Genomic DNA, 13,605 nt, shown 5'->3' on the forward strand with positions numbered 1-13,605 from the left:
GAAACTCTCAAACTCTTCGTTCCACCTTAAAGTCTGTCTGACACTGAAATCCAAAGCAAAATGTGCGTTTGCTTTACAGACAGCAGTCCAACACAAACATACACACATCATCCAAAACACAGTCCAACATCCAAATCTCCTCCACTGCCAGCATGAATGATGGGAAAGAGAAGGAGGAACACTCTGACATTCAGGGTTAGAATGAGTTTCATCAAGCAGACTGTGAAGATCAAAGCTGCATTAGAAAGCTTACATGAATGAATGAGTGGACAGAAGTGGACAGAGATCATCTGAAGCACTTCAAAGGCTTTAAATCAGCACATTTCTCTTTATTCTTTATCAACTCTGTTAGTTTCTCTCAGTTTTCTGTGGAATGAAGCTAACAGCAGGCTAATAAGATGCTGACCAATAGGTTTCTATTAAAGGTTGTAATTTGTATATGAAAAAATGCTTTGGCTCAGCAGGGATCAGCTTACAGGTAGAATACAGCTGCTGGATGGGATTAGCATGTCATAGCTATCTACCAAACTGCTAACTGGGGGATTTCAGGCCATCTATGGATCATTTTTGCTAACTGTTTATTCAGCTTAGGCTCACAGGGCTGCAGCCTGTGCCCTAGCTGTCATAGGGCAAGAGGCGTGGTCCACCTGCACAGGTGAGCAGTCCATCACAGGGCCAACAGAGAGCGACAGAGAAGCACTCCCTCACATCCACACCTACAGCCAATGTAGAAGCACCAATGAACCTAAGCAGCATTTCATTGGACTGTGGGAGAACATCCAACCTCCACAGAAAGGCCCAGCTGACCAACAAGCTTCAACCTACAACCTTCTTGCTCTAAGGCACTAGTGCTAACCACTTTTGCCCATTTCAGCCCAAATCCTGCATCTTCCTGTTTCTGACTCCAGGCCAGCTCCACTAACACTTTCTCATCAGACACTGCCACCTAGTGGAGGAAGTCTTAGTTCCATTTGAAGCTTCAGATTACAGCTAGTTCCTTTACAAAGAGGTGGAGGTGGTGGTGCCACAGCACCATCATCACTGAGTGCCATAGGACACTTAACCTTTGTTTCCATATGCTGGGAACTTCCTGTTGTTCCAAGGAGGACTGGAAAATGTGTGAAAATGTCCCAGTCAGTTCCTCACAGCACACTTCAATCATTTCCCTCCCACAGCATCAGGACCAGGGCTTTTTCTCTCTTTGGTCCCACTAAGAGATTTCCACACAAACACCTCATCAGTGGGACTCTCAGAGCTACCAGCCCTTTGCTACAATCACAAAGCTCTTCATTGAAATCAATGATATCAAAGCTGGAATCAAATGAGTCCAAGTCTTCTGCTGATTCAGCATCACATTCATCTTTGCTCCTTGTTCTGCATCCCCACCATGGACTTCATTCCTTTCCAAGCCAGCCTTGAGTGTCCTTTATTCAGCTCATCCTCTGCTTTACTTTTACACCTGATTTTAGCTGCTTTATCTCTCTTTCAACAGGTTTCTGTGCCTCAATCTTTTTCTTCTCTCCCTCATAACAAGACAGCTTCTTCTGCCTGAGAACATGTTGGAGTGATTTACTAATCCAGGGCTGCTTATTGGGGAAAATACTTCCTGTTTGCAAAGTAATCCCCATTTTTCCCAGAAAGAAATGTCAGTAGAAATCGATGATCTAAGTGAGAACATGAGCCTTTAAAAAGTCCCAGTGGGTGCAGTCAAAGCAGTCCCTCAGTCCCAGTATAGAGTCTTTGGTCCAGACTGGAACAACTGTGTGCCCAGTTTGAGCTCTCTTCAGTGCTGTGACCTGACAGACCCAGAGGGGCCATCACATCACATTTAGAAGCTCCCCTGATGGAGCCACAACACATGTCCAATACTTAGTCTGTCTATTTGGACCAACTGGAAGAAATGATTCAAGGACTTAGTCACAGAACAGAGATTCAAATCTCCAAAATCCAACTGGCTGCATCAGGACATATAGTCTGAAACTCTGCACAGTTTCCTGTTTGAAGCTGCTTCCTGTTGGCTTCAGCTGTTTGGAGTTTCCATTTTCTAAACTTCTACATTCTGAACCTTCTTCAGCTCTGAACAGATGATGAAACACTGAATGATTTCAAGCACTTTGTCTAATAAACTTACATCTTTCATTCTTTATACAGATTGAAATACTGTGGTTTGTCAGAGATCAGCTGTGATTATCTGGCAGCAGCACTGAAGTCCAACCCCTCCCATCTGAGAGAGCTGAACCTACAACTTAACAACGTGAAGGATCCAGATGTGAAGCAGCTGTCTGATCTTCAGCAGAGTCCAGACTACAGACTGGAGACTCTGGTGTAAGTAGAGTGATGGAGTGAGTGGGTGGTGCTGTCAGCAGTATTGTACTAAACACAGTCAGTATGAAACAAAGATCCAGTGTTTCCTGTAAAGCTGCAGCTTCTCAGTGAAGCTGTGAGAGGAGAACGGTGACAGGCTTCAGGATTGGACACAAACACTTCCTGTTTCTCACCTTTATGGTCACCATAGTAACGGCTGACACGCTCTGATCAAACACTGTCAACAGCCAATCAGCTCTCTGAACAAAGCAGCACGCAGACCAATGACTGCATTGATTTCCAAGTTTAAAGCAGTGAAGAACACAGTCTGTAGGTGAGGAAGAATTTAGTGAGAGCAGATGTTTGGATGGAATTCCTCCAGTTAACAGCTGGAACCGTCCATCTGGATTGTTGGGCTTGTTGTTGGGGTTCCTACAGAGCTCAGAGTGGACACACCAAGGTTCTTCTAATGAATGAAAGTCCAAACTCAAACTAGGAGGGAAAAACATTTTCAGCAACTTCAATAAAAATCCAAAGATTAGAAAAAGTGAAGCAACAATGAGTCCTAGTACAGTCCCAGCACTGACGTCCCTGCTGCTCTTTATACTGGATGTGCTGCATCACTGACTGACAGCTGATGAAGAGTCTCTGGAAACACTCGTTTATCTCCTCTGCTCTTCCTCCTTCTCTCTGCAGGTGGAGCTGATGATGGTAAACAGGACGGTGTGTGTGCTGAGAGAGGAGCAGCTGTGTCCTGATGATCCAGAGAGGTTGAAGCAGCAGCAGCTTGTGTGTAGAGACGCTCTGACTGGGCCATGTTACTGGGAGGTGGAGAGGAGAGCTTCATCCAGCAGTGACTGACAGAGGAATGAAGTGCAGATGACTGTCAGTGCTGCAGAGTGAACTGCTCTGAGAACAGCTCCACTGTCAGACACAATGTAGAGTCCAGCATCAGCCCTGTGTGTCCCTCTGGATCTGACAGAGGATCATCAGTGTATCTGGACTGCTCTGCTGCTGCTCTGTCCTTCTACAGTCTCTGCACAGTCTCTGTCTCACTCTGGAAAGATTTTACAACTTGTTGTAATTACAGAACGTTAATATAATATTCAAACATGTGATCTTCTCTTTATTTCTGAATCTTTACCAAATAAAGAAAAACCAAACTAACAAACAGAAGCTGTCGTGTCCTTTTTCACCACATCTGTGAATCTTTTCTGTGTTTTTCCTCTTTTCCTCCTTCCTGCAGCTCCATCTTCATCATTCTGTGTCCAGTATATGTGAACACGTCCAAAGCATCTGAGCCTCATGTTACCCGTTTGTGTGAGTTACGCCTGTCGTTGTGTTGTGGTGTATAAATAAGGGGCAGGAGACAGCGCTGGATCTCTGAGTTCTTTACTCTCAATTTCTGCAACATCTGCAATATCTAGAAATGCAAACCTGTGAGCTGTGTGTGTTGTGCGTCTGCTCGGCCACCTCTCCTCCGGCCGTGCTGGAAGCAGCTGTGCGTTTGACAGTTTTATCGACTCGACAATAATCGAACAAATTAAATGTTCAAAAATATCAACTTAAGCACTTCAAAGTCAACAAAAAGCTTAAAACAATGAAATAATATTTCACTGACAAAACAACAGCTCATAAGAACGATACACAAAATAATACAGAAACAAACAAATAAAAGTTATTAACCAGGATCCATGTTTTTGTCACAAACACTGAATCAGCTGATTCACTCTTTATGTTTCTGAGTTTGTTTTGTGATTATAGTTCTGGTTTCTGTTTCTGTGTCTTCACTGTGTCCCACGTCTCCTTACTTTGGACTGTCTGTCCTGTCACTGAAGGTGTCTGCCCAACAAGGACGTGGTGCTGAATGCATCCAGACCCCTGCTGACTGTCTTTGCAGCTTCGGTCAAAGGTACAGTGTCCACTGTGACCCTGAGAGCAGGACACAGCCAGAGGTGAGTCAGCAGTTACAAACTAAATGCTGCTGACATGAATCAAACTGCTGGATAACCCACTGCTCATGACAATGGCACCTTTCTGTTGCTTTTTGAGATTACTGAGAATATTTGAATTGTGACTCAGATGGCAGATCCAGGCTCTCAGCCTCCAGCTGAAACTTCCAGTCCTCCCCCAGCCAGAAGCTCTGATGCTGGGCTGAGAGACTTTGATCCTTCCCTGGATCCAGAAATCCAGGAGGGAGAAGGAGAACAGGACCTCCTTCCTGATCTGGAGAGGCCTGAGGGAAAGAAAGATGGAGCAGACAGAGCTTTGAACAAATCCAAACCTGCTGAGCTTCACCTCCACAAAGGTGCAGACACTGATGCACAGATTCACATGTGACACCTGCAGCGTCCAGCTTGTGCCGCTGACATTATCTCCACTCTGATACAAGCCTCATTCACTCGCTCACACACGTTCATACAATCACCTTTTCCTCACAGTCACACACATGAATGTAATGAGGGGAACTCGGGGTTCACTGTCATTCCTCAGGATCCTTTGATATGCAGACTGGAGGCTCTGTGGATGAAACACCGACTGTCTGAAGCACTCTGAAGTGTTCATGATGGACTTCATCCTGATTAACACTACAATACTTGTTAGAGGCCTTTTATATGTAATAATATTCTTTTCCATTAAAGCTCTGAACATTCTCACTCTTTCTTGACCAGGTGTGACAGGTGAAGGACACCAGCGAATAGGAGGACAGAAGCTGAGAGCCATTAGTCACATGACTTCAGCTGCTGCTGCTTCACCAACCACTGGCCCCTCGGTGAGTCTAGAGTTACAGCAGTGACCACAGGAAGTGCACACGTGTGATCTAAAGCTACATGTGGGCCTGTGACCATCAGTCTTCTCACTGTGGTAGACGGGTTTGTGAGTCCCTGTGATGCTGGGAGTGTCCAGGACAGTCGCTCCTGATCGGGTCTCTCATGGAAAGCTGGTCCCAGGAATTCCTGGAAAATTCCTCCACAAAAGAGAACTGGGAACATAAGTGCAGAGTGACAGAGGTGCTCAGCAACCCTGCTGTTATATGGGAATAGAACCAGAATAGTCGGCAACCACTTGAGTTAAGTTAGCCAAAGAGATGCGACTCAGACTGACTTCATCATGTTGGCAACGTGTCTGCATTGATAAACTCCAGTTATTGACAAATCAGAGAATAATTCCAGTCGTTCAGAGACAGATTGTGATTGTTTGGAGGATGTAATCGTTTCCCTTCAGGGAGCGTGTTGGACGCTCAGTGTCCGGGTGATTAGCTGATGCAACTACTTAGAATCAGTTTGTGAATATGAAGAAAATCAGTGCAGTCACTGGACAAACTCTGATTCTTCCTAGTTTCACTCTTGTTTCAGTCCAGTGTGACTGAGGTGGTAAAAAATGATCTGACTTTTAGCCACACAGCTGTCTGCTAGAGAAAAAGCCTTTGTGCACAACTTTCTTAAAGGCAAACGGCACCATGTTCACTGCAGCTGCAGCAAACGCAGCAAAGAGTGAAAGTTGGACTGAGAATGTTGTGACTGTTTCATGAGAAAGAGCAGGAAAACAAGCATCACACACCCAGACACAGTGCTGGGATTAGAATTAGACTTTAGAGCCAAATGTAGGACAAAAGCTTTAATATGAAAGAGGAAAACCCAACAACAGCCAGAGCATGAAGCTCAAATCTACACCAATCACCAAGAAAGCTGACAGGCCTGTGACACGTCAGAGACGCCGTTCAAATCATAAAGAAGTTGGTTTATTGACAAAATGTAAAAAACCAAAAGAATCAAGTCAACCTTCAGTTTCGAGCGAGTAGACCAATCAGGCACAGCAGCAGCTCTAGAATAAGCAACAATTTGATGTATTACAAACAACCTTTCATATACACACATACATATGGCTCATATGCTGTTTAAAAAGGGCTCAAAGACCCAACAGATTACACAAAGTACAAAAACACTTTCATTCAGACAACAGTCAGCTGTGCACGAGACAGAGAGCCGACTACAGTTAGTAACATGGACTCACTTTGTTTCAGACACGACACAAAGTAACACAAAGCCACAAAGAGCAGAAACATCAAAAAGGAGGCAGAGCAGCAGCAACTCTCCATGAGCTGTGAGGCTAACAGCCACCCACACTTCCTGTGATGCATAATGAAAACAACATTAACCTGAAGGATGATAACAACAGAAAGAAGTCTAAGCTAACGTTACACAGCGCTCACACAGCGCTGACTGTACAGGCCTCACACAGCTACGACCTGCATCCACAACACCTGATTCTACTGAACACAAACAAGTTAATGATATATGAGCAATCCAGGGAAGGCTTCCAGGAAGGTGAGGATCCAAAGACAGCTCTACAACAGCATCAGTCAGCAACAATGTTACTGATCACTGACTCTTTCATCCTTTTATACTCAATCAAAAAGTGCTGTGTTCACATTTGTTTCTGCTGAAATCCAGAGACTGAAAATGCGTCTTTTTAAAGTTTGAATAAACTGACTGAACTTGTCACGAGTCCAACCGTGAGGAACACTTCCCCCCATGACACATCACAGGAGAACGTCTCAGTGGAGGGGGGACAGTAGCTCAGTTTAGGCAGTCACACTCAGAATCGATGCCTCCAGTCAGGGTCAAACGTGGTCCTCAGAAACCTGCAGATGTTTGGGCCAAGCTCTCACTGGTCTCTGCGTCTGTAGACTGAGCTGATGTTTCTCCAGGTGTCTGGTAAAAGGACGATGCTGCTGTCCAATGAGGCGAGGAGAGAAGTAGCCAAACAGGCGAGAGCCGTGAAGGAGGAACGGCGGGCAGCTCTGGATGCCCGACATAAATACCTGATGAGCAGGCTGGCCGACGCCGGCAGCCTGGAGGAGGCGGCGGTGGAAGACGCCATCGTCTCTGATGACAGAGTAAGTTCAGAGACGTGATCCTTCCTCAGAGTTGAACCTTTGAGTCATTAATGTCTGATTCTTCCAGTTCAGTCTGATCCATGAATTCTTTGCTGCAAACGGATCCAAGAAGCTGATTTTCTTCTATCAGGATGTCAAACAGGTAACTTTGATCACATTTCAATGACTGACACATGAAGGTCTAACCGCTCTTCATAATCTGCTGTCCTGTTTGTTGCAGCGTACTTTGTATTCATATCTTTTAATATCTGCCTTTCTCCCAGAGTCTGTCCTCCCGTCAGTCTTCCTTTGTGGACGCATCAAACTCAGCTGTGGCTCAGAGGAAACTCTTCCTCACTACGGGGAACTCTGAGGTTTTGTCCTGGATATGCTGGAGGAAGTGGTTGTTTAGGGAGGTCTGGGATTCTCTGCTTAGACTGCTGCACCTGTGACCCGGGACCAGATAAACAGGAAATGGATGTTTGAAATTCAAAGAAATCCTCTTTTAATAATGAGGAAAAAAGACAGCAGGAGATCCATCGCAACTAACAAAACACTTCAAACACATCAATGCATCAACTTTAATCAACTTCATTTGGTTCAAATGAAGGAATCTAACAAAGCACTCACTAAAATGAAACACCAGTTAGTTTCCCGAGCTCAACAGGTCGAACACCTGAGTTTGGTTTGCGGTGCAGTTTTTATTTCTTCTAGATAACTTGGGTTATTTGCACAGGAAGGTTTTTAAATGTATTTCTTAAGTACGATCTTATATGGGGGTTGATTTTATAGCATAACAGAATAATGTAATAACTCTAATAGAGTATAAAACATTTGCAGAATGAAGTACAAGGTGAAGAAAAGTCAGAACGTCCCTATTTGAAAATACAGTCTCAGAAGGTCAGAGATGGACAAATTCAGCTACAGAAACATGTGGCCATTTTTTTAAAGCCATAGAGCATATTACAGACGACACAAAGAGCAAACACTGTAAACTTCTAACCACAGACCTCACACAGCTCACACACGTCAGAGTGAAGCTGTCATTTTCTGAAGCTTCCACACAAGAGAACTGGCAACAAGGTGGAGTCCTCATGGATCACTAGCAGAGAAATGTGGGTGGGTGCCAGACCACATGGACTCGACTCACTTTATTTCATACAAAGGAGCAGACTAATGCTGTCATCCTTAAAGACTAACTAGAAACAAGCAGTGCGCTCGCATCGACTCGACTTGTTTTGCAAGTTTGAAGTGAGATGGTACTTTGGAGTCAGCCTCCCGAGATGATGGCTGGCTGGTTTTTGAAAAAAATCTCATATTTATACAATGAGTAGCAGACTTTCCTGACTTGCAGAGGTCAACGTCCTCCTCAGTCATGCGCCATGAGTGGCACAGATACTATTCATCAAATAACTAACATGGCCTTGATTGTTACTCCAGAGACTTATCTGCGATGTAGCTTTATAGCATTTTCATTAGCAATCGTATGATTTGTGTTACAATGACCTTTGTGGACGGGCCCGGACCCCCAGGCCTCGTCCGTGACGCCGACGGTGAGCGCAACGTTTTTGTTTTCTTGCGCTTAAAATAACCTGATCAGCGTTCTGCGGACGGTTTGTTTACATTTCTCACATCTGTGATTGTTCACACGGGTTGGACACGAGCAGAGAGGGCTTTCAAGATGAAAAAGCCAACGTGAAACTTTAACGGACGACAAAGTTTTTCAATCAAATCTCCGTCACACCCTTCCTTGACCTCATCACGTTATCCACCTTAGTCAAGGAACAGTGGTTCGGGAAAATATGCATTTGTTTTTTGGACCAGTTTAAAACGTATCTCAACTAGTGATGTGCGGATCGATACTGAAATATCGATTCCTCCGATACCCGTCATTGTGTCCGGCCCCTTGGCGTGCACACTCACAACAATGGCTGAGCGTAAACAGAGTCATGTGCAGACGTATTTTACCTCCACGAACAGCTGAGACGTGGTTTGCCATACATGTGGCAAGAATGTGAGGTGTTGTGGTAACACCGCTGACCTGGTCAAACACCTCAGAGTGAATCATATCACAGAATATGACGAGCGTATGTTGAGGCGAACTGAAGAGGAGGAGAGGGAGAGGTGCTGCCAGGGCGAGACAGACGTCTCTCACGGAGTCCTTTAATGCTGCAGGCAGGCAACAAATAGCCACAACTTCAGGTTTTTCATTTCTATATGATAATTCTGCATCATTAAGTGATAAGAACAAGTAATCTGATGTCCTGTGATCATTACGACGCTATAATTTGAGATAAAATAAAAGATAGAGTAAAAAAATAAGTTTTTGTACAGAGTATCGTATCAGATCAGTATCGTCGATACCACCCTGAATTTTACTTGGTATCGGATCGGAAAGGAAATCAGTGGAAATCAAATCCTGCTTCTACAGGTGTCCAGTTCATTCACTCTGACCCCTCCAGATAAGCGTTGCCAGTTCTCACTGTGCTGTAGATCACATTTTCTTGTGTTTGGGGTTATAACGGTTACTTTTGAGGTCTGTGTTATAAAGCAAGTTAATCCTGAATTTAACTGGAGAAGACAAATTCCCACTGCGTGGTGTAGTGCACAGCCAGGCATTCTTTACATTAGTTCGTTTGACAAAACCAAAAAGCCGAAAGTATTTACTTGGAGTTTGGTTTGATGAAATAAGTGCCAGAATCAGTGAATACAAATGATTCCAATGACATGAAAACTGGTCGAAGGACAAATCCCTCAAGAAAAGCACGACTAGCACATTAAGTTTGTTTGTAATCATCATCATCTCTAACACCATGCGCACAACAGTGATTTTGTTACAGAACACTAAGATAGTAAAATCTGGGAAATGATGATATTTCTTTCCAAAACTTCCTGTCTGGAAGACATTAAAGCTGCTGTGCCACCTGCAGCTTCTTTCAATCTATATTATGTGAATATATCTTTTTTTTTGGGTTTGAACATCCATTCAAACTCACTCTCTGCCTAGCAAGTCTCATTCCCTCATTTCCTTGGGGTCCAGCTTCACATACGTGGCACTGACCCTTTTCCTTTGTCACCTCTTTCTGCTACATGCCTAGCCTCCCAGTTTCTTGGTCTATTTTCTTCATTTCACTAACTACACTTCTTTTTCTTTGTAAATCTCTTCCTTCAAATACTTTCAAAATCACTTTTCTTTTTTCCCTTTCTTCTGTGCAGAGAAGACGTCAAACCCCTTCTTGGCAGTTTATCTCAATAAAGCTGTACTATCCCAGCCATCTGGTAAGTCTTCCCTACTACCCAGAGCCTGTTTATACTCCTGCATGTCTCTGCCTTCACTCACTTCCTCTTCTCGATGTCCAAACTCATCCTTCAAACTACCATTTGATGCTGCATAGCTGCATTCTCCCTGACACCTCCTTGTCTCCTGTCTTTTTGATTTCACCTTCTGCATAATATTTAGTTGCCCTGTGTGCAGCTTCCTCCACTTTCATATATTTCTACAAGTTCCTCCCTGTTCTTGAAGTATGTGTGCACCACGGCCATTTCCACTTGGAAAATCTGCCCCACATCTGTCTTTCTAGATTTCTCTCCTAAACACCACACCTACCCAACACCTCATAACCTCTGTTCCCTTCACCTAAATGTCCATTGAAGTCTGTGTCAATCACCACTGTAGTATGTGGTCTCTTGCACACAAAATGTGTCTACCCTCCACCTCCATAATATGAGTCCGCCAGCCCTCCCATTGCCAGTCAGAGTCCATAACAAGTCAAAAACATAAACAGCTCGAACGTATTATTTATTTAAAAGAGAGAGAGAGAGAGAGAGAGAGAGAGAGAGAGAGAGAGAGAGAGCTCAGTTGTCCTTGCTCTAGCATCAAGAGTCAGTGACTGGCTGTTCACTGCAGGCTCAGCAGTCCAATGGCCGATCAGCAACAAAACAAATAAAAAAATAAGACACGTTCTTGATTATGACAACAAACCACATCCAAAAAAATATGACAGCAACACTTTAAGTTTTGTGTGCATTCATCATGTGCAACTCTGCAGAAAGTCTCATGTCAAGGATGTGTGGACAGGGGGGCTATTAAAAAGTTCCAGTATACAGAATAGAAAACCATCAAATGAATGAAATAAAATCTGTTGTCACAGTGGTTTTTGAAGGAACAATTACTTCACAGATGGACAGCCTCATTATATTTGAGTTAAATCTGATGATACACACTTCACGTCACCCTAGTTACATGTTTTTATTTGCCATGTGTATGTTATCCAAGGGAGGAAAAAAAAGAAAAAGAAAACTTTTGATGTGTCCAGACATTTCTTCACATCAGCTGCCAGCAACCAGTTTCAGCATGTACAACTGTTGCAGTAAGTGTGCTCATGCAGACCAACTATGCTGGTCCACTGTTCTTAATGGTGCTGCATGTTGAGAAAGAAGTGAAACAAATGTTTTGTTTAACAAGTCCACTAGTGTTAGAATAACTTGGCATTTCCAATCTGTTTCTGCTGTAGTTCAATGAAAGGTTTCAGTTACTTAAGTTTGAGAAAAACCAAAAAAACCGTTGGCCAGCTTCCCTCAGGGTCACTCCACGGTTGATGACATGGTCCACTATTGTAGCTCTGATGTCATCAGCAATTCTATTTCTTACTCTTCTTACCCGTCCTCTCCCCCCTCCTCGTCCTCCTCTTGCTCCTCCTTGTCGTCCTCTTCATCCTACTTCTTCACCTCCACGTCCTCTTCCTCGGCCTCCTCTCACTCTTCCTGCTCCCTCCATTGTACTCCACACACAGAGCTTACCTGTATCATAGTGCTTAGGCTGATTGCAAAGTGAACTAATTATCTAAAAAAGCTTTCACATGTGGCAGTGTGCCAGACAGTTGACAAAATAGTGTAAATAATGGCCATAAATGTGTATAGTTTTGCTAGGAGTGCGTTGATCATTTGGAAATTGAGTGCAAAGCAGTGAGTTGTGTTTACAGTTCTGCAAAAAGAGTGCTGTGCAGTGGATTGTAGCTACAGGTTTGCAAAGTGTGTGTTACAAAATGGCAAACTGAGTGCAAAGCAGTGTTTGTGCTTTTAGTTTTGCACACTCAGTGAGTGGTTTTGCTATAAGTATCAATAGTTTTAGGAATTGTGCTGTAAGAATCACAGTTAGGGTTTAAGCATTCAGAAAAACCTGTAATAAACGCACACGCATGCGTCTTCAGCATTACTGGGTTTCTGCAGCTCCTGGTTTCCTGTTTAATACATTCACACAAGCAATCAAACGCTATGAATCGTTCCACAATGTTTGCAGTCACTTTTCTTATCCCTCCTGACTCAAGAGCATAAAGCGATCTACGTTAGCTCTGGGAATTCTGACGGTCGTTCAGTAAATCTTTGTTTAATCTCTTTATTTGCTTTTTGGAGAAGTGAAGGTACAAAAACCTCGTCAATCAAATTTGCTTCGGTGGACAGAAAACAGCCGTTGTAGACTGTTTGGGGTTACCTTTTATAAGTATTGAATTTTCAAAAGTGAAGTCAGTTCTTCTGACCAGGTTCAGACCAGGATGAACACAAGTATGATACTGGACCCACTAGAGAACTGGTCCCAGCTGTGGGTTCACCTCCTCCTGCTGAACTCATAGGACAGACTCTAATGTAGCATCACGTTCATCGGTCACTCCTGACCTCCTGTGAAGCATGACGGATGTGTAATTAATGACTTCATTATTTGGGGCATTATTGCTCTAAAAATCATATTAATAGTATTATTATTATTGTGCTTTAGGCTGCACTGATAACGCAGAGGTCTCTTCTTCCTCTGGGCTGTTTAAAGGGCCAGTTTGTCCAAAGCTGTGTATATACCAGCTGCTGTCAGGCTTCAGATGTCTGCATTAGTCCACAGTCCACTGTTTGTAAGCCATTGCTTTACTGCAAAAGTTCCCATCTACTGTAAAGAAATGGAGATAAGCAGGCACATAATATGAAAAGGCATGCTGTAGCTGACTTTGTCTTTTCTGATCCATCGGTTTGTGTGGCTCTTTCCACAGGAGGGACCTAACCCACACTTTATTTACTTATATGATAAGTTTAGTGGAGTGGAGTGCAAAATACACAGTGTTTACTTTTAATTTAACAACATGAAGCTGCATCAAGTTTCCATGGTGACTGCTCAAGAAATTCTGCATTCATAAATAAACATCAGACTGTCAAAAGAGCTCATCTGTGCGAGACCACCGAGCTGAGAGCATTTTCAGGTCCAGATCCCCCGTACGCCATCGTTGGAGAGCAGTTGACGTTTTTCTTCCTGACTTTGATTTGAACACGTTTAAATGGAAAAGAGTCAAGGAATCTACACAGCAAATTCAAAAGTGTTAAATGTTTTGGTGTTAATAGTCTCCTTGCAAAAGTAGAGTTAATTTTACTCTAAGCAGAGT

General features: G+C 43.5%; 2 protein-coding genes across 2 annotated transcripts in view; both read left to right on the forward strand.

The window, feature by feature from the left end:
* LOC146682070 (NACHT, LRR and PYD domains-containing protein 12-like) overlaps nucleotides 1-13,605 on the forward strand; it is a 233,528-nt gene that overhangs the window by 101,550 nt on the left and 118,373 nt on the right. The window lies entirely within an intron of this gene.
* Nucleotides 6,675-13,517, forward strand: LOC146682075 (dynein axonemal heavy chain 5-like). The gene is made up of 5 exons (XM_085448501.1): nucleotides 6,675-7,204; nucleotides 7,272-7,346; nucleotides 7,468-7,557; nucleotides 10,400-10,462; nucleotides 13,219-13,517. Exons 1-5 carry the CDS (start codon nucleotides 7,004-7,006, stop codon nucleotides 13,297-13,299), a joined length of 510 nt encoding a protein of 169 aa, XP_085304627.1. The 5' UTR covers nucleotides 6,675-7,003; the 3' UTR covers nucleotides 13,300-13,517.

The sequence above is a fragment of the Copadichromis virginalis genome, linkage group LG23 (assembly GCF_057382275.1).
Source record: "Copadichromis virginalis isolate Kocher_CV1m ecotype Utaka linkage group LG23, C_Virginalis_male_GT1.1, whole genome shotgun sequence".
NCBI lineage: Eukaryota > Metazoa > Chordata > Actinopteri > Cichliformes > Cichlidae > Copadichromis > Copadichromis virginalis.